The sequence below is a fragment of the Gossypium raimondii genome, chromosome 10, assembly GCF_025698545.1.
Source record: "Gossypium raimondii isolate GPD5lz chromosome 10, ASM2569854v1, whole genome shotgun sequence".
Taxonomy (NCBI): domain Eukaryota; kingdom Viridiplantae; phylum Streptophyta; class Magnoliopsida; order Malvales; family Malvaceae; genus Gossypium; species Gossypium raimondii.
The window spans coordinates 28567795-28591571 of record NC_068574.1 but is presented as its reverse complement, the minus strand read 5'-3'; the positions used below and the strand labels follow the sequence as shown (position 1 = coordinate 28591571).

The window sequence follows — 23777 nt, the reverse complement described above, 5'->3', positions numbered from 1 at the left end:
CTGCTACTGCAAGGTCATTGCTTCTATCTCTAGAAATTCCTTAGCACCCCGTCTACATATCTCTCTCACGAGATCTCCTCGAAGCTAGTTCATAGCTGGTACAGTTGGAATATTCATTCTTTGTGGAGTAGCTTTTGATTGAGACTGAGGTTGATGTGGAGGCACACGAGTAGTTTCGGTAAATTGGTCAAACCATCGCTTCATCATCTTAACAAAAATATCTTTCGCAGCATTCCCAGTTGCTTTTAGGTTAGCCAAAGGTTTCGGACCATGAGGTTGAGGATTATTTGTTTTCATTCCTTTACTAATTGCATCATGTAAATTCGAAGATATTTTAAACTACACACAAAAATACAGTTTAGCAAAACTATAAGGGAATAGCCGAAAACATATAACATGCATATTGGGGTGTAACTCAACTTTCGATTTTTCAAGAATCGACTCAACCTAGGCTTTGATACCAAACTTATAACACCTCAATTCCTTAACATCAGACTGAGGCATTACGTATAAAAGTAAACTTAAACTTAGAATGAAATCTTAATAAGCTTTTGGCACATAATTATTTAACTAGGGCAATAACCCAAAATTTTAAGAGAAACATTCAGATTAGGTTTACGCCATATAATACAAAACATAATCTAAAACAAATCTTTCGAAGGAGACCTTACAAAGTCGACAAGCTTATATAAAATGCAATGTAAGTTCCTTTTTTCATAAAAACATTAAATACATTGTTGGCAGTAAAACATTATTTAAATAAATCTAGCGTACACAGTTAAAGGATAACCTTATAAACCCAATTCATAAAAGCTTAATCGACTCTTCAAAAGTAATATTCTCTTGAAATAGTGATTTATCAAAAGAAGTAAATTATTACAAATCTTCGTTACAGGATAATGCTACATGCCACCCCTATATTAAATATATGCATGTTACAAAACAAACATAAGAAAAGCTCACAACCAGGTCGCTCTTTCTAGTTAAGTCCCCTTAACAAGCCCTTATGACGAATTACCACCTAGAAAAGGGAAAGAAAAGAGTAAGTTCGAAATAACTTAGTGAGCTCTAGAAATAGCTTTGCTTAACCCTTTCCAGGAAAATTATAAGAGGAAGGATGATACAACATATATATACACATATACTTCTAAGTCAACATTCTAAATGTAGAGACAATTGGGTGTATACCCTCAAACATGGATCGATGGGGGATGCCTATCCTTTACGGGCGAATATTCTTTGCCCCCACTTCATAGAGAATAGTTTCTTTGACATAATGGGTACTTCACTTTAGGAACATGATCTCTACCAACATTTACCTTTATCATCTTAGACATACCATTAGACTAACATTTAGATGCATACCGAACTCACTTTTACGAGGGCGAATATTGTACACCAAGCATGACAACTTAATGGATACACTACGTGCACAACACAACCAAAGGATAAAGATTTACCACTTAACATGCAATATTATCACCGTCTCTTTCCTATATGCAAATATACATAACATGGAACACATCCAAAATGATATTTTCTTATTGTTTTTCTCGCCCTTCCTTGTGCTAACCTCAGATCCTATATTCACATTTCAAAACAGATATCGCAATCATTATTGTTTCGAGCACATGCATGTTTCCATGAGCTCAAGGCTTTTTTCCATGGTTAACAACTAGCATGTCCTACCGATGGCAGCACCCATATCGCTAGGCTAGTTAGCAACTAACATGCCCTACCAGAAACCCAACACTCACTCCAATGTGGTTAGCAAGTAACATGCCCTACTAGTGGCCAATCTTATTCGTCCATCTTGTAACGTTCTAAACTCGGCCAAGACATTACGGCTAAATCTTGAAAATTACATAAAATGATGCTAGATTTTATTTGTTTATTGAAAATCACTAGGTTTGAATTCCTTGAGAAAACCTACAAATTTACAGATCGAATAATTTTATTTCTTTAAAAAATACTTAATAATATATTTTATTTGAAAAAGCGACATTTATCGAAATATCATTTTAAGTTTTTTAAAATAAAGAATTTTGCATTATAATTATAAAAATGATTTTTGGAAGAACTTCGTAGCGGATTTCAATAAAACTATTTAGAAATTTTAAGAGTTATTATTTTGTTTAAAAACCAAGTAAAATCATAATTAGTTTAGATAAATTTCATAATTTAAAAATAATTAAATCTCATAAATTTGCATGCATGTGTGATAGTTCTAAAGTTGTAAAAACAAACCACAACCCAAAATAAAAGTAGTGTCCAAAGTCAAAAGTTCGCAAACCAAAATCCGAACAATTTTTAAAATTCATAAAAATGTTCATAAGGTAAAAATACCCGAGAGGCTCCACAGAATGTTGAATCCAAGTCTTATGTCTATGTGTTACCTGAAAGATTATAACACTAATAAGGTCAGCTTTTTAAGCCCAGTGTGAGATTAACATAAACACAATCACATACATATGAACATATACATTATACAATCATAATAACCATAGCAATTTCATATAACTCAATATTTCACATTTATACTATGCATGATCATGTTAATGCACTTTTTCTAAAACGTTGCAGATTTTATGAAAATGGTCCACCCATCTCCGCTACACACCACAATTGAGTTCCCCAGAACTCATCCATCCAATAACATGCCAAGTTGTGAACAGTGTCATGGTAAAGTAGATAAACTGCCACATAATCAAATTTGTGGACAAGCCACCACTTCTGCAGATAAACCGTCACATTCTTCCACCTTTCACATGTCCCACCCCATGCATGTGATATGACCACAAAATTACTTTTTCACTCAAAAATCACTTTTCACTTTGGCATGTAAGACATGCTCATTTTATCACCTTTCACTTAAAAATCATATAAGCATGCTTAACATGCAAATCACATATATACACTTTATATCAATATTCCACATTTTATAAATCATGCGAAAATCATACATGCCATAAGATCACATAAAATGAGAATGAGATTTCATACATTTCATATAAAAAATAATCATCAAGATCATATATTATGCTTTTCACAACATATACGATTCGGAATCACTTACTTGATGTAGTCCGTATCGATGGGTTTTATCTCTCTTAATGGATACTTAAAGTATCCTTATCAGATATTATTTAAATAATGATTTTAATCAATATAAAATATAGATTTATTTATTTTTAAATGTTAAAACCCACACCTGATCATACACCCGATGTGCAACCACTCTCTGAGAATGTCCACACTTGGATCTAACAATTAGATTACCCTAAAAATAATTAGTCAAATTAGTGATTTTGATCCCAACATTAATGATCTCTTGGGTTGGTACCGATTGACCCTTCGAAAAGACATCATAACTAAAAGTTAATAAATGAGGGAAAAATTCACCATAACTCTTATGAATATTCCATCAAGAGAGAAACAGTGAGGGAGGAGCGGTTCTCATTCAACCCTTGTACTTACTCTATATCGGTCGAAAAGGAGAGATCGGTGGATCTTCCTGATTTTGATCCAGGAAAATTGAATGATATAAAGAAGGGGTTGATTAAGAGTAAGTTTACAAAATAAAGACTTAGAATTTATGAAACTGTGAAATAAAATTTATGAAACTATGTGAAATAAATAGTGCAGAATTTTATTTACTAAAAGAAATAATGTTTTTTGAAAAATGATGAAGAAAAAAGAAGGAAACACAACCATCCAGGGTGGTGCTATGTTGGCGATGGCGGTGACGGAAGTGACAATTCGGTAGCAAGGGTGATGGTCTGACAACGGAGGCAAAAATTTGACAACGACAAAGTCAGTTGTTCATCAAAGGAAAAAGAAAAGATTATATGGGTTTCAGTCACCCACTTAAATAAGAAGAGAAAAAAAATGGGTGGTGTTGCATAGTGGTTGCGAGGGTGGTGGAGGGCAACACTAGGTGTGGCGTTGGACAAAAATTAGAGGAGGGAGGTGGCAAGTGTAAGAGTATGCCCAAAGATCAATCATGAGAAGGTTGTAATAACATACTTGATTTACCATGTTTATTAATATAAGGTGTTGCCATTATTATTTCAGTTTCTTTTCTGTGTGTATAAATAAACTGTTTTATAATAATGTCCTGAGAATAATATGATTATTCTTAAAAGATCCTTAGTCAAATATTATTGTTGACTAGGACAACAATAATGCATTAAGACTAACATGTAGTTGATTGATGATAAAGAGTTGTCATTGATATGGAGTGTCAAAATCAATGCATGAATATGTGTGTTAGAGAACAACATATTGGACTGACCCACTATGAGTATGTTTCTTGGATTATTATGTAATTGTCACAATATTACTCATAGTGATTAATATGCATATGATCCTCAGACTTGAGATCATCATTATCCCAACATCGTGAGTTGTATATTTTGATACAGTCAAACGTACACCGTAACTGGTTGTTCTATAAAGACTAATGTTATATATACCACAACCTATGTAGAGGGATATGGTTGATCAATATAGGATAAGTCCCTCCTACATAATGGGAGTAATATCTTAGGCCATTTGATTGAGTGAGACTAGAAATGCATGACCATGCTCAAATAAGTTGATATGAGATTTCATACTTATGTATATATCATAGTCTACTCAATATATCAAGGAACATGGGATGGACTATGCAAGTGTGACTATTCCATGACTTGTGTCCATTTCAGAGATAAAGGACTTAAGGATTAATGCATGAAAGGTTAATCACAAAAAGGTTATGTCGAATCATGACTTCATGTAACTTAGGTAGCAATGATGCATTTCTAGATGCCACACATTTTTTGTAACATTAGAATGATTCTAGTATTACTGCTAACGTTACAAGAACCTATAGGGTCACACCCTATGGTTGAAATGAATAGAATAAAACATAGTTGGTATTGAGTTTGCTTGTCACATGAATTAAATTAATTATAGAATTAATTTAATTGGGCAATCAAATATCGAACATATTATATGTACAAGGATGTTATGCACATAATGAGAACATAGTTCTATTAATATATGAATTTGGTTCAGTATATAAATTTAAATACATATAGTTTACGAAATCCTTGTTATAATTAATGTAATTATAATTTTTGGTTAAAAACATTATTATATTTAATTTTAATTATGATTATTATGTTCAGATAAAAATTTTATGAATTATGATTCATTATATATATACCAATTATAAAAGGGTGATATATAGACAGTTTTCTAAAACCCTAAAAAAAGGGAAAACCTAAAAACTTTGTTTGTGAGGTCTAGCAGTCGTCAAGCAAAGAATTCTCCAAAAAAATAGTTTTGGAGATTTTTTCCATTCATTGTCAAACTGGGTGGATTACATAGAGGTCAGAATCATAAAAGGTTGCAGCTTGGTTTGATAGTAGATCAGTATTCTCGTTGCCGAGGCGTTGTTGTCTACTCAGATTGAAGTTTCGGTAATTTTGAAACCATTATTTCACCCCGATTCGTTCCTCGCACATGGATCCATGGGTTGGATTGCTAGAATTATTTGTTTTCTTAATTTTTGCTACGCCATGGGGGTACCGGTGATCCTACAGTAAGGTGGTGATTCGGTGGTGTGGTGATGGTGGTTCAAGGCTATGAAACAGTGGAGAAGAAGGAACAGGGAGCAAAAATGAGAGGTTGAAGTCTAAACAAAATAGAGAAAAGAGAGAAAAGGGAGAGAATGTGGAGGAGTATAGGGTGGTGCGGCAATGAGAGGGGAACAATCAAAATTGGATGAAAATAATTGTGATTAAACATGTTTAGGTTCATTGAATCCCTTCATATGACAAAGATGGAGAGAATGGTAAGTTAAGGGGACAAATGAGTGAAAAGGGGATCATGTTATCAAAAAATAAGGTATGTTGACAAAAAACAATGGAACGAATCTTCCCTTATTATGGAAAGCATGGTTGGAGGGCAAGGGAGCAATAAGCACATGGCGAAAACACAAAAATTAAACTAAAAAGGTGTTGTTGAGGGGACATGAACCTAATATCTATAACATTTAATTAGAGCTCCTAACCACTTTACCTCTTTACTCCTTATTTTCATTTTAGAAAATAAATAATTAAAACCATGGGATGTGACCTTTACTAAGGTTGGAAACAAAATTGCTCCACATAGAAAATAATAGGAGGGAAGGAATTCAAACACTTATTAACAAGGACAACTCCACCACTACTCAATTGCTAAAAAAAAACCCAGGCATGACCACTCTCGGTGCATTAACCCAATTTCTACTAACCCAGTTTTTGGGATGTGACACATCTGGTTAGCAACTAACATGCCCTACCAGTGGCCCATCCTGTACAGATACCGAGTTTACACACCAAGGAAGTCACCTCTGTTACCATTTACATGCAGACGCAGATAATTACATGCAATAGCTTACAATATTTCATGATGACGATTTCATGTGAATTCTTAACTATGGCAACCAGAACTTAACAAAATACCAAGACCAAGAGGAAAATTCACATACGACTAACACAAACTAGATAATCACTGAAGATCTCTAAGAAGTTGGTTACAGTAAGTCTTTCGCTACACTCCATAACGCTTACTTAATATTCAAACACTTGTAGGTTCTTCTCCAACGAAGAACTATTTCTTAAACGGAATACTAGAGTAAAAATAAAGTAAAAGAAAAGGAAGTAAGAACCCTCCACTATAATAGTCTCACTGATATTTATATCTCACACAACTCTTATAATAACTTACACGTGGCCATACAAAGCTGACTCACCACCCTATTATGGCCAACATAATAATTTATTGGAAAATCCTACCTTATATATCCATTACACTCTAGTTAATTTCCTACTAGATCATAACCAGAAACCAACTAAAATTGAACAATATACCCACGTGATCATAAAGAAGGCTATCGAGTCCACAGCTTAACAATTTATCATTGACGGATACTAACAGAAGGGCCTAACAAAAACACTTACTAAGAGAATCCACTGATTGGTGGGTTCTCCTCATCGAACATGCCAAGATATACAGGTCAGCTACATATTCCACCAAAAGACGAACTTCAACAAATTCATAACACAGTTACCTGATTACCTAAATAGTATGCCACATGGTGCAACATCCAACACTAATACAAGACTAACGGATGGCATAAATTAGCTTGCTTCTTTCCTTCAAATGAAAACAACACAATAACAATTTAAAATGCCAAATCAATAAGAGGGAAATGAATTAACATTCTACATTTTCTCATGGATCTTTGCAAATGGAAAATCCTAAATTAGATAACCCTACTTAGTGCAGAGTTGTTTATTTTCTGGTGTTCAACTTTCATTTAACAACTTGTTATTTTTCAATTTACAGTAACACTAATATTTGAATTTTTGAACTTAGAACAAATTGATTTTCTTCATTTATTCTTTTCTATGTAACTTTAAGGAAAAAATTACGATATTTCATACATGGTAAAATAAAATCAAGTAGAAAAGCAAAACCATGTTCAATCCAAATGCTATTAACAACATCATCATACTTTCATTGGTAGAACATGTAATGCTTACGACCTAACCTATTCTAAAATTTACCATAATATGCAATGTAATAATTTTGATATCATTTTTCCTTATATGTTTTTGGAGCCTTTTCTTCTTGATTTCCTTAGAAGTTCTTCCTCTCTTAAACATCCTATCATTTATTGATAAGTTGTAAAAGTAACATATTTTAATCCCATTCTTAATCCATTTTTGGATGATTAATGATGTAAATTAGTGAATTTGACGTTTCTAATCTTTTAAATTCATGTTTCTATACTTAGGAGAGCATTTGGGAGCAAAAGGAACGAAAAATGAGCCAAAATCAGATGAATAGAGTAGTTTCCAAGATGCACACAGCCAAGGCATTTCGACACAGCCTGGCCACACACCTGTGTGAGCCACACGAGCTGGCCACACACCCGTGTGCGCCACACAGGCTGGCCACACACCCTTGTGAGCCACATGGGCTGGCCGGAAACATGTAGAAAAACCCAATTTTTAGGCTTTCTGAGCATTCTAAAGGCTATAAATATCAATTAGAAGAAGATCTAAAGGGCACTCAAATAAGATTGAAGAAATACTCGAAGAACACCATCGGAGCCAACTTAGAAGCGGATATCCTTTTAACTTCATTCAAAGTTTTATTGAATTTCTTTATGTCTTGTATTTTTTCTAACTTTGAGAAGTTTTCATCCCATACTATGAACTAAATTCCCTAGATACCTAGGGAAGATGAAACCTATGATGAATCTTATTATTTGATTTCTAATTTACATGATAAATACTTTATTCTTGTTCTCAATTATGTATACTTATTTCGTGTTTTACTATTATCAGGATATTAATTCATGTTTAATGTGCTTATTTCAGTGGAGCAAAAGTCCATGTTTAAGAGTAAATCTAGCATAATTGAGTGGAGTTGCATGCAATCCTACAAATAGAACGACATAAATCTACCGAATTAGAGTCAAATCTAATAAGGGAATCCATAGATCGAGTTAATGCGACAATAGGGGTTTTAATTAGAAAAATATTTCAACTAATCAACCTAGAGTCAGTTGTTCTTACTCTCGAAAGGGATATTAACATAATCTAGGGATTTCTATGGATCAAGACACAAGTAAATAAATCGTTTAATTTAGATTTAGAATAATAGGTGAAGTCTAGGTGGATTCTTTCCTGGGTATTGTCTTTCTCTTGGGTTATCTTCAATTACTTTCCTATTTCATTCTCTGTTGCGTTCTTAGTAAATTAGTTTAGTAAATTTAGATTAAAATCAATCATCCCAATTTATCGGTTAAATAACGGTAATTACTAGTACTTTTAGTCCTTATGGATACGATATTTCCTACTCACCATAGCTATACTATTGTCCAATAGGTGCACTTGCCTTGGTCATAATTATAGTTAGTTTAGTGACCATTAGTTATTCAAGGGCGAGCTTTTCATTTTACCGAGTGACAGTTTCAATTTCTTGTATTTTTCAACATATAATTGATTGAAAATGGAACATGATATCATGATTCTTTTGTTAGAGTATGTCCAAAGACCAATCATTGGATGATTGTAATCACATATTCATTGTACCTTTTTTATTAATAAAAGGCATTGTCATTGTTATTTTAGTTTCAGTTTCTATGTGTGTAAAATAAATTGATTTATGATAATGTCTCAATACATGAGTATATGTTAGGGAACGACATATTAGACTGACTCGCTATAAGTATGTTTCTTGGATTATTATATAATAGTCAAAACATTACTCCTGGTGATAACTATGTATACGATCCTTAGACTGGAGATCATCATTATCCTAACATTGTGAGTCATATATTTTGGTACAGTCAAATGTCTAATGCAACAGGTTGTACTATAAAGATTGATGCTGGCTATGCCACAATCTATGTAGTGGGATATGATTGATCAAGATAGGATTTGTCCCTCCTACATAATGGGAGCAATATCTTAGGTAACTTGATGAAATGAGACTAGAAATGCATAGCCATGCTCAAATAAGTTAATATGAGATATTACACTTATTTGTTTATTGTAGTCTACTTCGGGTATCAAGAAACATGATATTGGACATTGCAAATGTGACTATTCCATGACTTGTGTCCTATCGAGATATAAAGGACAAAAGGATATAATACATGAATATTTATCACAGAAAGGTTATGTCGAACCATGACTTCTTGTAACTTGGGTAGTGATGATCCATTTCTAGATGTCACCCATTGCTGGTATCGTTAGAAGTGTTCTAGTAGTACTACCAATGTTACAAGAGCCTACAGGGTCACACCTTATGGTTGGAACGAACAGAATCTAAACACAATTGGTACTAAATTTAACTGTCACAAGAATTGAATTAGTTTAATTTGGCAGTTAAATAATAAACACAATATATGTACAATTTCATTGTACAAGAATAGAGAACGTAGTTAATATAAATGTATGAATTTGATTCATATAAAATATTAATTATTTATTTTTTACTAAATTATTAAAATAAAGTGTTATAATAATTTCGGTCAAACATAAAATATATGGAAATTAATATCGTTTTAGAAAGGATATTACATTATGATATTTTCCATATATTTTCGGCACCAAGAAGGGATGATTCCGGTTTTAGTATGAATATTAAACTAAAAGGGAATCATATAAAAATAAACCTTAAGGTGAGATAGTGTTACCAACATTAACCACGAAAAAAGAAAAAAACTAGGTCTAACTGCCATACTTTTTTTGAAAAAAACTCTCTAAAACGTTCAAAGAGAGTTTTTGTTCGTTCGTTCATTCGCAAGTGGGTGGACTACGTAGAAGTCGAGACGATTTTGTTGAGGCTTTGAATCGGGTGCGTGTAAAGGGGATTGAACTAGTAATGGTTCCTTCATAGTTTTCAAATTTCGAAAGGTATATTTTCAAACCTTTCCTTCTCGATTCGTTCCTTGTGCATGCATTCCTAGTTTGGATCGCCGAAATAATTTTTCCGCTATGCCACGGGGCGTCTCGGTGACCCAACATCTTTTTCATCTTATGGCATATTTGATGTAATATATAGACTACAACAAAGATAAGATTTATATTGCATTCAAGAAACATAGTTAGTACCTAATCCACAGCTAAATTTAATTACTAGCACGATGATCAATCATTAAATGTCAAAATTGCTCACCTAATTTAATTAGTTTCACGTTTAATTTCTTGAGTTTTTCTAGCCTAGATATATGCATTCCATCCAAAAAGGACTTCATTGCAAACTATCCAATGTCTAGTAAAGCATTCATTTTTAACCTTATTGCTTGGTTCATTTGTCCTTAGATCTTTTGTTATTGCAATGGCAAGCTCAAGAAAGAAAACTAGAGGAAGGCAAAAAAATGAGATTAAGATCATTGAAAATGAGGATGATAGGCTTATCTCATTCTCAAAATGACGTTCAAGAATCTACAAGAAAATCATTGAGCTGTCCACTTTATGTGGTAGTGAGATTCTTTTCATTGTCTACTCACCAGTACGGAAGCCTATTCGTTTAGGCATCTGTTGAATTTGTTACTAATCAATTTTTAAACCTAAATCAAGCTCTTTATGAAAACACTTATGCTTCTGAGGCTCACCATAAAGTAAGAATTAACTCGCTGATCCACTATTACAATGAAGTCCACAGCAACTAGATGTATCAAAAGAGAAGCAAAACGTGCTTGCTCTAGCCTAGCAGTCAAGTGGAAGAAAAATTAATCATTGGTGGAAAACTCCCCCTGATCATCTTAACCCTAGGGAGCTTTATAAACTAGACACACGTTTCACAAAGCTTATCAACCCACTTTATGTCACGAGGGAGAAGAAGACTACAACCATATCTTCAATGCATGCCACAACCAATGCGAATGAGGATTTCCCTGTAGAAATTCCCTCTGGATACGACCTTGGTCACTAGCAATTCTAAACCACAAATTTAACAATGCGAAATGCTATTTTTATTTATTTCTTGTTATGTTTGAAGCTTGTCAATTTTGGGAGTCCTCAAGGCATACATGAACATGTCCTTGATTGCTTACAATCTAGGGCTATTTTCATTTTAATTATCATGCAATACTGGTTATCGTGATTAATAAAATTGTTGCACCCTTTTTTGTTTGTAAAATATTACTTTTTTGCTAAGTAATTATATGAGCTTAAGTTCGTACAATTGCTGATATTAATGACTCGGTTAAGTTTCAATTCATATGTTGATACACTATCAATTTTAGGATACCGTTAAAAAAGTTTTCATATAAGATAAATAGCAGAACATGTCACTCTGGAGTATACTCCTTACAAGATTCTACATCAAGTTTTGCACCCTAATGATTTAAAATTAATGGAAATTTCTTGAAAAGATTGCTTGGCAATTATTTCTCATCTAAATAGTTTTTACTTTAGTATTAATGATAGGCGATGGAGTCTAAATATAATATATTTTTGGGAGTTCTTCTTGTAGCAAGTTTTTGTCCCTACAATTCCATATTAATTATATGCCTTCACCACATCTTTTTAAGTTGTTTTATGTATTTAAAAGTCATATCTTCCAAGTTATCTTTTCATCTCCTTTTGTTGTTTTTGGTTATTGAATTTAATATAAGCTGGTTGAATTTTTTCCTAAAAAAGTCATATTTTCATATCAATTTTGATAAAACTTCAAAAATAACATAAAAGACAATAACAAAAAATGCATACATTAGGTGTATGATAATTAAAATTAAATTTAATTATAAACTTGCATTTTAAGTTTACTTAGTAAGTGTAACTTTTACAATTATCATTAAATAAAAACATAAATTTGAAAATATATATAAATGTTTTTAAGTAATAAAATGGAAATGGCATAGTGAAATGTGTCGAAAAATAATCTAAATTTTATGTTTAGATATATTTTACATGTAATAAGCTCTTTTCAGAAAAAACATGTACGAAGTTTTTAATTATGCTTTAATGGTATATTTTATTAAATTAGCATAGTTGAGTTCTATTGTTTTATTTTTCTCATTGGCATATTATAAAAGAACTAAATTATTTAATAATTGTAAAAGAATTGTAATAAGACAATTAAAACTAATGAACATCATTTGTATAGCTCCAATCAATGAAAACCATGAAAAGCAGGCAATAAATGGATTATCAAGACAAATCGGCATTTTTGATCTTTCCTCATGGATTATGGTTTTTGCACAAGAAAAATCCTGAACTAGATAACCCTATTTTTTATGAAGTTGTATAATTCTAGGCGGTCAACTTTCATTCAACCACTTGTTATTACTGCAATTTGCAATTACACTAAGAGTTAAATTATTAAACATTAAACAATTTGATTTTCTTCATCTATTCTTCTCTAAATAACACTGATGTAGACATTGTGATATTTCATGCATCGTAAAATAAAACCAAGTAGAGAAGATAATTCAAGTCATTTTAGATGCTATTGACAACATCAACATACTTTTAATGGTAGTATAGCCTAACCTGTTCTAAAATTTACCAAAAGTTGAAATGCAATAAATTTTATATCCATTATTTCCTTAAAGGTTTTTGGAGCTTTATTTTCTTGATTTCTTTAGAAGTCTCTCGTTTTTTTGAACATTCTATCAGTTATTCTAGGGCAAGCTTTTAATTTTACCGATTAACTGTATCGATTTTCGAAACTTTGCAACATATATCTGACTTAAAACGCACCATGATATCATGATATTTTTTTATTTTATGGCATATTTGATATAATATATATACGATCAATAACACAATATTTATAATGCATTAAAGAAACATATTTAGCTATCTAATTCAAGACTAAATTCAATTACGAACATGATAATCAATTGTTGAACGTCAAATCTAATCACCTAATTTAATTAATTTAAGCATTTAATTTCTTGAGATTTTTTGGCCTATATATATGAATTCCAGCCAAGAAGACTTCATTCTAAACCATTTAAAAGGCTAGTAAAGCATTCATTTTTAACTTTCTTGTTTGTTTCTTTTGTCCTTTGATCTATTTTGCAATGGCAAGCTTAGGTAACAAAACTAGATGAAAACAAAAAATTGATATTAAGATAATTGAAAATGAGGATGATAGGCTCATCTCATTTTCAAAAGGAAATTCGAAAATTTATAAGAAGATATTTGAGTTCTCCACTTTATGTGGTAGTGAGATTCTCTTTATTATATTCTCACCAATTGGTAAGCCTTGTTCGTTTGGTCATCCTTTTGTTGAATTTATCACTAAAGGATTTTTGAACCCAATCCAACCTCTTTCTGAAACCACCCACGCTCCTATTGAGGCATGACATCCTAGATGCATAAAAGAAGGCATTTGTTTTGGCACGGTAGTTACATGGAAGAGAAGCTTGGAACGACAAAAATTTGCAAGTGTACACAATCGCAACAAGTAATAAAGTGACAAGTAAATGTCAAGTTATCGTACCCACAGGGACTGTAAAAAAGAATACTTATGAAATTAATGTTAAAACACTTTGGTGATGGAAAATATTTTGGTTTAAAGATGATTAAAAACTAAGGGTTAAAAATAAGTAAAAAAATTAAAAATAAAAAGGTTCTAATGCACGATTTCAAATAAGGTTTAATCAAGATGATATAATTGTGTTGGATTAATTACATTCCTTATTAAATTAATCAATCTCTTGAACATTTTTCAATGTCAATCCAAGCGATTAATCAATCTTCACAAGCATATAAAAGATCAAGTGAGGTAACTGAGTATTTCTACCTTGAAACAGTTTAATCACAATAATCTTGCAAGTTATGCAAGGCATATGTATCACCAAATACAATGCTAAATTAACTTCAGCTACCTTAGAAGAATAAACATGCACTGATTAAGTATTGTGTCAACTAATTACAATTTCAATACGATTTAATAATTAATTCATAGTTATCTAAAAATTAATATTGTAAGAATAACTTAGGCATGATTTTACTTAATCAAGCATCTTACCGAAGCCTATAACAGCACAAACACAATTTCAATAATTCAAGCAGGCAAAATATAATCAACCCAACACAGATTAAATTCAAGCTAGATTGATTAAATTAACCATTTCAATGGCATAAATATTCATAAACATGTTTGTCAAAACAACAACGAAATTTAAAGAGATAGGGAACAAGAAGCAAATCCCGTGTTTCTCCGTGGCTTGACTGATTTCTCCTTTCTTCACTCTCTGTTGTCCTCGGCTATCAAGGTGGCTTATGAACACTTTAATTCCTGCTCAAAAATGGCTGATGAGGACCTCTTTTCCAAGAGAAGAACTCGGCACTTGAACAAAAGGGAAAATGGGAAGGAGAAGTTGAGAGAAAGTGAGAGAGGAGAAGGGAGAATGAGAGTGTGAGGGATGTGTTGAATAATTTGCAAGGGGTGGCTTTTATAGCTGATTGTGGCTGCTGAAAATAGAAAATTTCATCAGCCAAAGAGACCCCCCTTGGCTGGCCACACACATGGCAAAGTTGAGAGATTCAACTTTGCTAAAAATAGCCTAGGGAAAATCCATAAAGCCACATTTTTTGGAGGGGTTTGAATGCAAGGTTGAAAGTTCTTCAAGGGCTTCTTTCCAAGCTTATTTAGTCAGCTAAAATGCTGATTTGGGTCAGCATATAGATAGTTCTGGGTAGCCCAATTGGTAGCTGGTTCAGTTCACTAGATTCGGTTCAACCAATGCAGTTCAACTAGAACCTTTTTTTTCATAATTAATTAATAATAATTTATTTAGCCCAAATTAAATTGGGAATAAATTAAAATTAATTATATTATGAATTAAAACATATTTTTGGACCATCTTAGGCTGGAAATAAATTTTTCTCGATGTTTCAAATTGCTTCTCGATATTATTCCTCGAGCATTGTCTGTCGAGCCAATTTTTGCCCTATGTGCGAATCTATCGAAAATAGTCAAAATTAACTATAAAATTAATTAAAATTCATCATGTTCATATTTTTAACATAATTTAATTATTTTATAACATTTAATTATTTTTCGACAAGAATTTAACCGAAATAGCATGATTTTAAGTTAAAAAAGGACATGTAAAAACACATAAATTTTCGTGTTTCCACACCCCCAAACTTAATTCATTGCTCGTCTCGAGTATTGCACAAATTTGAAAAGAATTTTCTCGGAAACAGTTTTTGAAAAACTCCTTCAGAACAACATTCTTCCCAAAATCATGAAATCAATATACTTATGCTCAAAAACAAGAAATTTGCTAATTATGCTACTCAAGTATATATATCGTTCAAATTAATCTCAACAATTAATACAATAGCAAAATTAGACTAATTGTTTCTTAATAAAGACATGTTAATCCCTACCAATTTGATTTTAATCCCTTATTCAAAATTAAACTGCAATCATTAAGCTTAACTGATGTCTTCATATGTTGAATAGAGCAATTTCTCTCCACTAATGTGGGTAACATTGGAACTTTGAATAAATAGGTCTTTAACAAGGTTGTAACGTGGCTGGGCTTAGGGGTAGGTAAAAGATAGATAATTTTAGGCTTAAAACAAACCCTAGACTCAGCTTGTATCAGACCTTTCGAAATAATTACCTTCAATACATCAACTTTTTTTTCCTTTTCACAAGCTCTTTAATGCAATTTACTTCAAGTACATATGTTTTTTTTCGAGTATTTTACTACATGTACTACAATTTTTAGAGCATTTCATACTTCTTTGCAACTCCCCCAAGCTTATTTTCAAAGAATACTCTGAATAGTACTGAGTCTAGTGTTTGGGACATTTTTAAGATAATTAAGAAAAGTGATGGCTAACTTTGTAAGGGTTCAAATAAAATTAGGCCATAAAGTCTCAAAGTTGGGTTTCAAAGGATAAAAATTTCATCATGGTCGGCTTGAAAGGCTCAAATGGTCCAACCAACAGTTGCCTAAATCATTTTCAACGTTCCATGCTTCCTAGGATTTCGCCTCAAGAAACTACTAAGTCAATTCTAAAGACTTAAACTTTCATGCATGCCTAACTTTCCTAAAGAACTAAAATTTTACGATATGATTTGCATGCTTTATTAGAAATGCATTTCATGTCATTATTAAGCTAACATAACAATTTATTGAAATAATTAAATTTTATTCATACTTAAATTTAGCATACTTGACAAAATTCAAATTTATTGAACAAAAATATATCATATTCATAATTAAAAGAAAAATTTTATTCTGAGTGAAAATAATTTCAATTTTCGGTCCCCCAACTTAAAATGAACAATGTCCTCATTGTTTAACGTGAATAGATACTATACACCAGGTAGGATTCCAGAAAAGAGGAGGTAAGTCAATTTGACTGCTTAAGTACCAAGCTCTTCCTAGATCCAATCCTAGACATGTATATGTCTATTTTATTGTGCAGAAATAAAATAAGAGACTTTACTACTTATCCATATTTACTTTTGATTCCCATCTCTTATTTTATTGTGCGAAATAAAAATTCCTAATTAATCCTAATTTAAGCTAAGTTGATAAAATTAATATATAAATTATAAATAATATAATTATATATTAAAGTTTATCAAATTATTAATAATATTAAAGATATTTATTCTAGATGCTTTTTGAAAATATTCACAAAGAAAGGCACCTAGTTTTTATTATTTACAAAAAAGTGACTAAATTTTAAAAATAATTCAATTAAGTGCCTAGACTTAATGAAAATTTAAAATTGAGTTGCAAACTAAAACATGGATCAAAATTGACCCTTTTATTTGAAACTAAAAATTTATTTTTCCATACAGGGGATAATTTTTTGGAAAATTATGTCAAAATAAATTCCCAAGAAAGATTGGAGGGGTCATAAACGGTCCCGCTTAAGTTCCAATCTCCTAGATAGAATTTATTTAAACATACTTTACCCGAAAATATCCCTAAATCATTTATTCAAAAAGAAAAAACAAAAAATTAAGTATCCGATAAAATGAACGAGATTTTATCCCGTTCAATTTTATCTCCCCAATAATGTTTCAAGCGCTAAGCATTAACTCGGAAATTACCTCCCTTACCTTGGAGTTCAAGAACTCCATATGGATAGACTTGGTGAATCGTAAATGGACCGGACCAACGTGATTTTAGCTTACCTGGAAAGAACTTCAATCTAGAATTGAACAACAAAACTTGCTGACCTGCTTCAAATTATCGAACTCGAATGTGGTTGTCATGTCATTTCTTGAGTCTTTTTTTAAGTAATTTGGCATTTTCATATGAGAACATTCGAAACTCTTCTAACTCATTGAGTTGGAACATCCATTTCTCTTTCGTGAGCTTAGGATCCAAATTAAGCCGTTGAATAGCCCAGTAAGCTTTGTGCTCTACCTCCAATGGTAGATGACAGGCTTTCCCAAAGACCAACCTATAGGGTGACATCCCTAACAGTGTCTTGTATGCTGTTCTGTAAGTCCATAAAGCATATTCTAATCTTGTGGACCAATCTCGTCGGTTCGGGCGGACAACCTTCTCAAGTATACCTTTGATCTCCTTATTTGCCAGTTCAGCTTGCCCATTTGTTTGCGGATGGTAAGCTGTTGCAACCTTGTGTTTCACAACATGCTTGTCTGATAAACATTTTAACCACTTGCTCACAAAGTGGGATCCTTCATCACTGATGATAGTTCTTGGGGTTCCAAACCTTGTGAACACATGCTTCTGCAGAAACGTCATCACAACTTTAGCATCATTTGTCGAATATGCCTCAGCCTCGACCCACTTAGACACATTTTCTACTTCTACTAGTATGTACTTGAGATCGCAAGATGGAGGAAAAGGACCAAAAAAATCAATACCCCATACATTGAACAACTCTACCTCAATGATGTTTGTTCGAGGCATCTCATTTATGTTGGTGACATTTTCAACCCTTTGACATCGATTACAGCTCTTCACGTAAGCATATGCATCCTTGAATAGTGTTTCCCAAATGAATCCGGCTTGCAATACTTTGGCCGCTGTACGTGTACCTCCGAAGTGCCCCCCAGTTGGAGCTGAGTGACAGTGGTATAAAATCTTTGGTTTTTCGTCTTCTGCCACGCATCTCCTGATCATCTGATCTGCACACTTTTTAAACACATGTGGCTCTTCCCAGAAATAGTACTTCACATAGTGAAGAAACTTTTTCCTTTGTTGATAAGTCTTATCAATTGGCAACAAACCACAAGCTAAATAGTTAGCAATATCAGCAAACCAAGGGGTATTATGGACATGATTTACCTTTAGGATATGTTCGTCTAGAAACGTCTCCTGAATTGGTATAAGAGGAGAATTCCCTTCTTGTGGCTCCAATCTGGACAAGTGATCTGCTACTTGATTTTTGACTCCCTTTCGATCTTGAATTTCTAGATCAAACTTTTGAAGTAGAAGTACCCATCGGATCAACCTCGGCTTAGCGTCTTTCTTCACAAGTAAATACTTAATTGTCGAGTGGTCCGTATAGATAGCCACTTAGGTACCTATCAGATAAGATCGAAACTTGTTGAAAGCAAACACAATAGCAAGTAACACTTTTTTGTTACTGTATAATTTAGTTGAGCTCTTGTTAGGGTTTGACTTGTGTAGTAGATGGGATGAAAAACTTTGTTCTTTCACTGGCCCAAGACAGCTCCAACTGAGAAGTCACTTGCGTCACACATCAGTTCGAATAGCAAATCCCAGTTTGGTGTGACGATTATGGGTGCCGTGACTAGTTGACTCTTCAAATCGTTGAAGGCTTTTAAGCATTCCTCATCAAACTTGAATATAGAGTCTTTCTCCAATAATTTGTATACGGGTTTACCAACTTTGGAGAAGTCCTTGATAAATCTTTGATAAAAACCGGAGTGGCCTAAAAAGCTCCTAACACCCTTTACAGATGTAAGAGGTGGGAGTTTCTCAATAACATCTACCTTTCTTTTGTCTACCTCGATCCTATGTCTCGTTATCCAATGCCCTAAAACAACTCCTTCTCATACAATAAAATGATAATTTTCCCAGATGAGTACGAGATTCGTTTCTTCGCATGACCTTAGTACCTTAGATTGGCTAAGCAATGATCGTAAGTATCTCCGAATACTGAAAAATCACAGATAAAAACTTCCAAATATTTCTCAACCATGTCAGTAAAAATAGACATCATACATCTTTGAAATGTAGCAGGTGCATTACATAAACAAAATGGCATGCGTCTAAATGCAAAAGTATCGTACGGGCAGGTGAATGTCGTTTTGTGTTTATCTTCCGGTGCTACTGTAATCTGATTATACCCAGAGTATCCATCGAGAAAATAGTAGTAATCTCGTCCTACGAGTCTATCCAACATCTGGTCCAAGAAAGGCAAAGGAAAGTGATCTTTCCTAGTCGCCTTGTTCAGCTTTTGGTAATCGATGCAGATTCTCCATCCCGTAACCGTTCTAGTCGGTATCAACTCGTTGTTCTCGTTCCCTACGACTGTGATACCTTCTTTTTTTGGCACGCACTAGACCGGGCTTACCCATGAACTGTCTAAGATGAGATAGATGATACCCGCATCTAACCACCTGATGATCTCTTTTTTTACTACGTCCTTCATGATGGGGTTCAGTCTCCGTTGTCCATCGATCGTCCCTTTTTTTCCATCTTCGAGGATAATCTTGTGTATGCATATAGATGGACTAATACAACGAATATCAGCTATGGTCCATCCGATGGCCTTCTTCAATTGTTTCAGAACTAAGATAAGTTTCTCTTCTTGCTTAGTGGTCAATTCTGCTGAAACAATCACAGGTAGAGTAGAAATGTTACCTAAATTAACGTATTTTAAATGAGAAGGTAATACCTTGAGTTCTTATTTAGGTGGCTCCTCGATAGACGCTTTTGGTTGAGAATAGTCTCTCTTTTCTAACTCCAAAGATTTAAAATGGGATTGCGGATTAAATCCCCTTTGATTAGCTTCTAGCAAAGCTAAGTATTCATCCTCCTCTTCATCATTTGGAGGATCCATTGTCAAAATTCTTTTCAGTGGGTCCTCAACATAGTTGAGTTCCTTCTCCACTATTAAATCCTCTAAATCGGACACTGCAGAGCAATCATCCATTGTGTAAGGAAATCCCATAGACTTAAAGACGTTAAATGTTACCTGATCATCCTGAACACGCATAGTGAGCTCGCCCTTCTGTACATCAATAAGGGTCCTTCTAGTTGCTAGGAACGGCCTTCCTAGGATGATTGGCACTTCTTTTTCTGGTTCAAAATCAAGAATTACAAAGTCAACAGGAAAGATAAACTTGTCTACACGCACCAATACGTCATCGATTTTCCTTTCTGGATGTGCTAAGGATCGATCTACTAGTTGAAGCGTAACTGTAGTTGGTCTAACTTCTCCTATCCCCAACTTTTAAATATTGACATAGGCATCAAGTTGATACTTACACCTAAGTCACATAATGTCTTACCACAATATGTTGCTCCATTGTTGCACGGTATGGTAAAACATCTAAGATCCTTCAATTTTTGGGGTAGTTTGTCTTGAAGATATGCACTGCATTCCTTCGTCAGAGCTACAGTCTCAAATTCTCCAAGTCTTCGTTTCTTAGACAATATATCTTTCATGAACTTGATGTAGTTCGGCATTTGCTCAAGTGCTTCAATCAACGGGATGTTGATGTGAAGTTGCTTGAGTACGTCAAGGAACTTCTTGAATTGAATCTCCTGCTTTTGTTTATGAAGTATTTGAGGGTAGGGTGGTGGTGGTTTTGTTACTGGGACTGATTCTGGTTGATTCATCTTTGGCGAAAGTTTTGCATTAATGACATTGTTAGTTGATCAGAATTAGCTGGTCTTGAGCTTACTTTGTCGAGTCTGGTTTTGGTGAAACTAGAATTTCAACACTTGCTTGAACTTCTTCTGAATCTTGAGCATCAACTAGCTCCTTTTCAACTTCGACAGTGTTGGGCTCTACTGTCTTTCTGCTCCTCAATGTCAACGCTTTACAATGTTCCTTCCCTAGATTTGTCAGATTCTCCATGTCACTAGGTAGAGAACCTTATGGTTGGTTCTTGAGTTTAGTAACAAGCTGGCCCACTTGATTCTCCAAATTCCTTAGAGTGACATCATTTTTTGCCATGTATCCCTTCAATAGATTCTCTAAGCTATTGGATGGTTCCGCTTGCGTTGGTTTCTGAACTTGTTGGTGGAAACTAGGCAACTGAGTTGGTCTAGGTTGGGCGTAAGTATTATTGGTTCTAGCCCCTTGGTTACTTTAGGAAAAAATCGGGTGATTTCACCATGATGAGTTATAAAAGTTGGATTGCAGTCCTTGCCTCCCTCGGTTTTGGTTTTGGTTAGCCATGTAATATACAGATTTGGGGTTCAATGGACATTCTTCAAACAAATTTCGTTCCCCACAATACACACAGGCTATATTCTCAAATTGGTTAGGCAGTTGGGCTGCAAAAATGTTAGACCCATTAGTGGTAAGATTCTTAAGCATTGAGGATATTGAAGATACCTGAGATGCGAGTGAAGTGAGAGCGTCCACTTCATGTATTCCAGCGACTCGACTTCCTGACGCTACTTGATTGGTTGGCCATTGGTAACTATTGCTGGCAATCCTTTCAATAATTTCGTAAGCCTCATTATAAGACTTAGAAAGGAGAGCATCATTAGCAGAGGTGTCCATTACCATCCTCATGTAAACGTTGAGACCATTATAGAATGTCTCAAGTTGAATGCAATGTGGGATTCCATGATGAGGGCAATCTCGTAATAATTCTTTGTACCTTTCCCATGCCTCAACAGGGACTCATCATCCATTTGTTGGAAGGCAGTGATCTCATTCCTCAACCTGGCATTCTTGCTCGGCGGGAAATAACTCTCGGCTAACTCTTGCCATGTAGAAATGGAGTTCGGTGGCAATGAGTTCAACCAAGCATGAGCTCTGTCCCTTAGCGGATATGGGAACAGCTTCAGTCATAATGCATCTTTGGGTACACCGGCTAACTTGAAAGAATCACTCACTTCTATAAATAGTCTTAAGTGAATATGAGGATCTTCAGTAGGCATTCCACTGAATTGGCCCATAGTCTGAAGCATTTGGAACATGACTTGCTTCAGCTTGAATTATTATGCCTCGATTTTGAGTCTCCTAATACCCAGATTAAGATCGTTAAATATTGGCACGACATACTATTGTAAAGCTCTATCCCTATCATCAGCAATAAGGATAGGATTCTGAGCAAGGTTTGCTCCGTTTCCTTGATTCATATTCTCAAAGTTTATCTCTTTGGTCCTTCTCTGGTTCGCTTGTCTTCTTCACTGTCGAAAAGTTAGTTCTATTTTAGGGTCCACAGGAAGTAAGTCGATAATCTGGTCAATACTCATAAACACCTAAAATAATCACAGAAAGATTAAGTAAGTAAAGATTTAAAAAGGAAAATAAATAAACCAAAATGTAAAAACAAATTCACAAATAATGGCTTTTTTTAAAACACTCCCCGACAATAGCGCCAAAAACTTAGAACGACGAAAATGTACAAGTGTACACAATCGCAACAAGTAATGTAACACCCTAAACCCGACCTAGACGTTATTGCCGAATCTGGTGTGTCACATTGAAGTGTTTTTCGAAAACCATGTTTTCATTGAAAACCCTTCTTGAAATTTCAAACTTCTTACCATTTAAAACTTGTACAAAACCTCAGTTTGCGTTTGCTTATTTTCAATCGAGGTTTATTAAAGAAACGTTGTTACCTTCAAAATCTTATTGTTGTGAAAGCTTAATTTAAAACAAATGATTTGCGAAAATGTGTTATTTAAAAATTGAGTTGCGGAGACGTAGCGTTTGAAAATAGTTATTGTATTGGAAAACCAGGTTCTCTTTCTAGCAGATAAGAATCACAATCAATAAATCCCGAATTTAAAATCCAAAATTTTTGAGACCTTATTACAACCCAAATCAAAATCAAAGTGCTTTAGTAAATGAGCAAAACAGAATAAAACTTGTGCAGTTGTGTGGCCCTCTCCGAGTCCTTCGCAGCTCCGAACCGTCTAACACTGGGGATTACCTGAAAGGTTAAAAACGGGGTGAGTTTACAAAAACTCAGTGTGTAATCCACTATCATTCAGTCAGTAATATAAGCAGTAACAGTCTGGACTTGAGCCCTTTTTAGTAATAGAACAATGTGGCTTTAGCCCAAAACAGTAAAAGTGTAATGTGGGCCTTAACCCATTA

The 23777-nt window shown here is 33.8% G+C and overlaps 1 protein-coding gene and 1 non-coding gene across 2 annotated transcripts; one reads left to right on the top strand and one right to left on the bottom strand.

The window, feature by feature from the left end:
- Window positions 1-84: 84 nt before the first annotated feature.
- LOC128033935 (uncharacterized) lies at window positions 85-18640 on the bottom strand. Its single transcript, XM_052622435.1, has 3 exons — window positions 18228-18640; window positions 18067-18130; window positions 85-339 (listed from the first exon to the last, which is right to left on the bottom strand). Exons 1-3 carry the CDS (start codon window positions 18638-18640, stop codon window positions 85-87), a joined length of 732 nt encoding a protein of 243 aa, XP_052478395.1.
- A 3647-nt stretch (window positions 18641-22287) lies between these two features.
- LOC128034184 (small nucleolar RNA R71) lies at window positions 22288-22393 on the top strand. The gene has a single exon (XR_008190316.1). It is a non-coding gene; the product is annotated as a small nucleolar RNA R71 (small nucleolar RNA).
- The last annotated feature ends 1384 nt before the right edge of the window (window positions 22394-23777 follow it).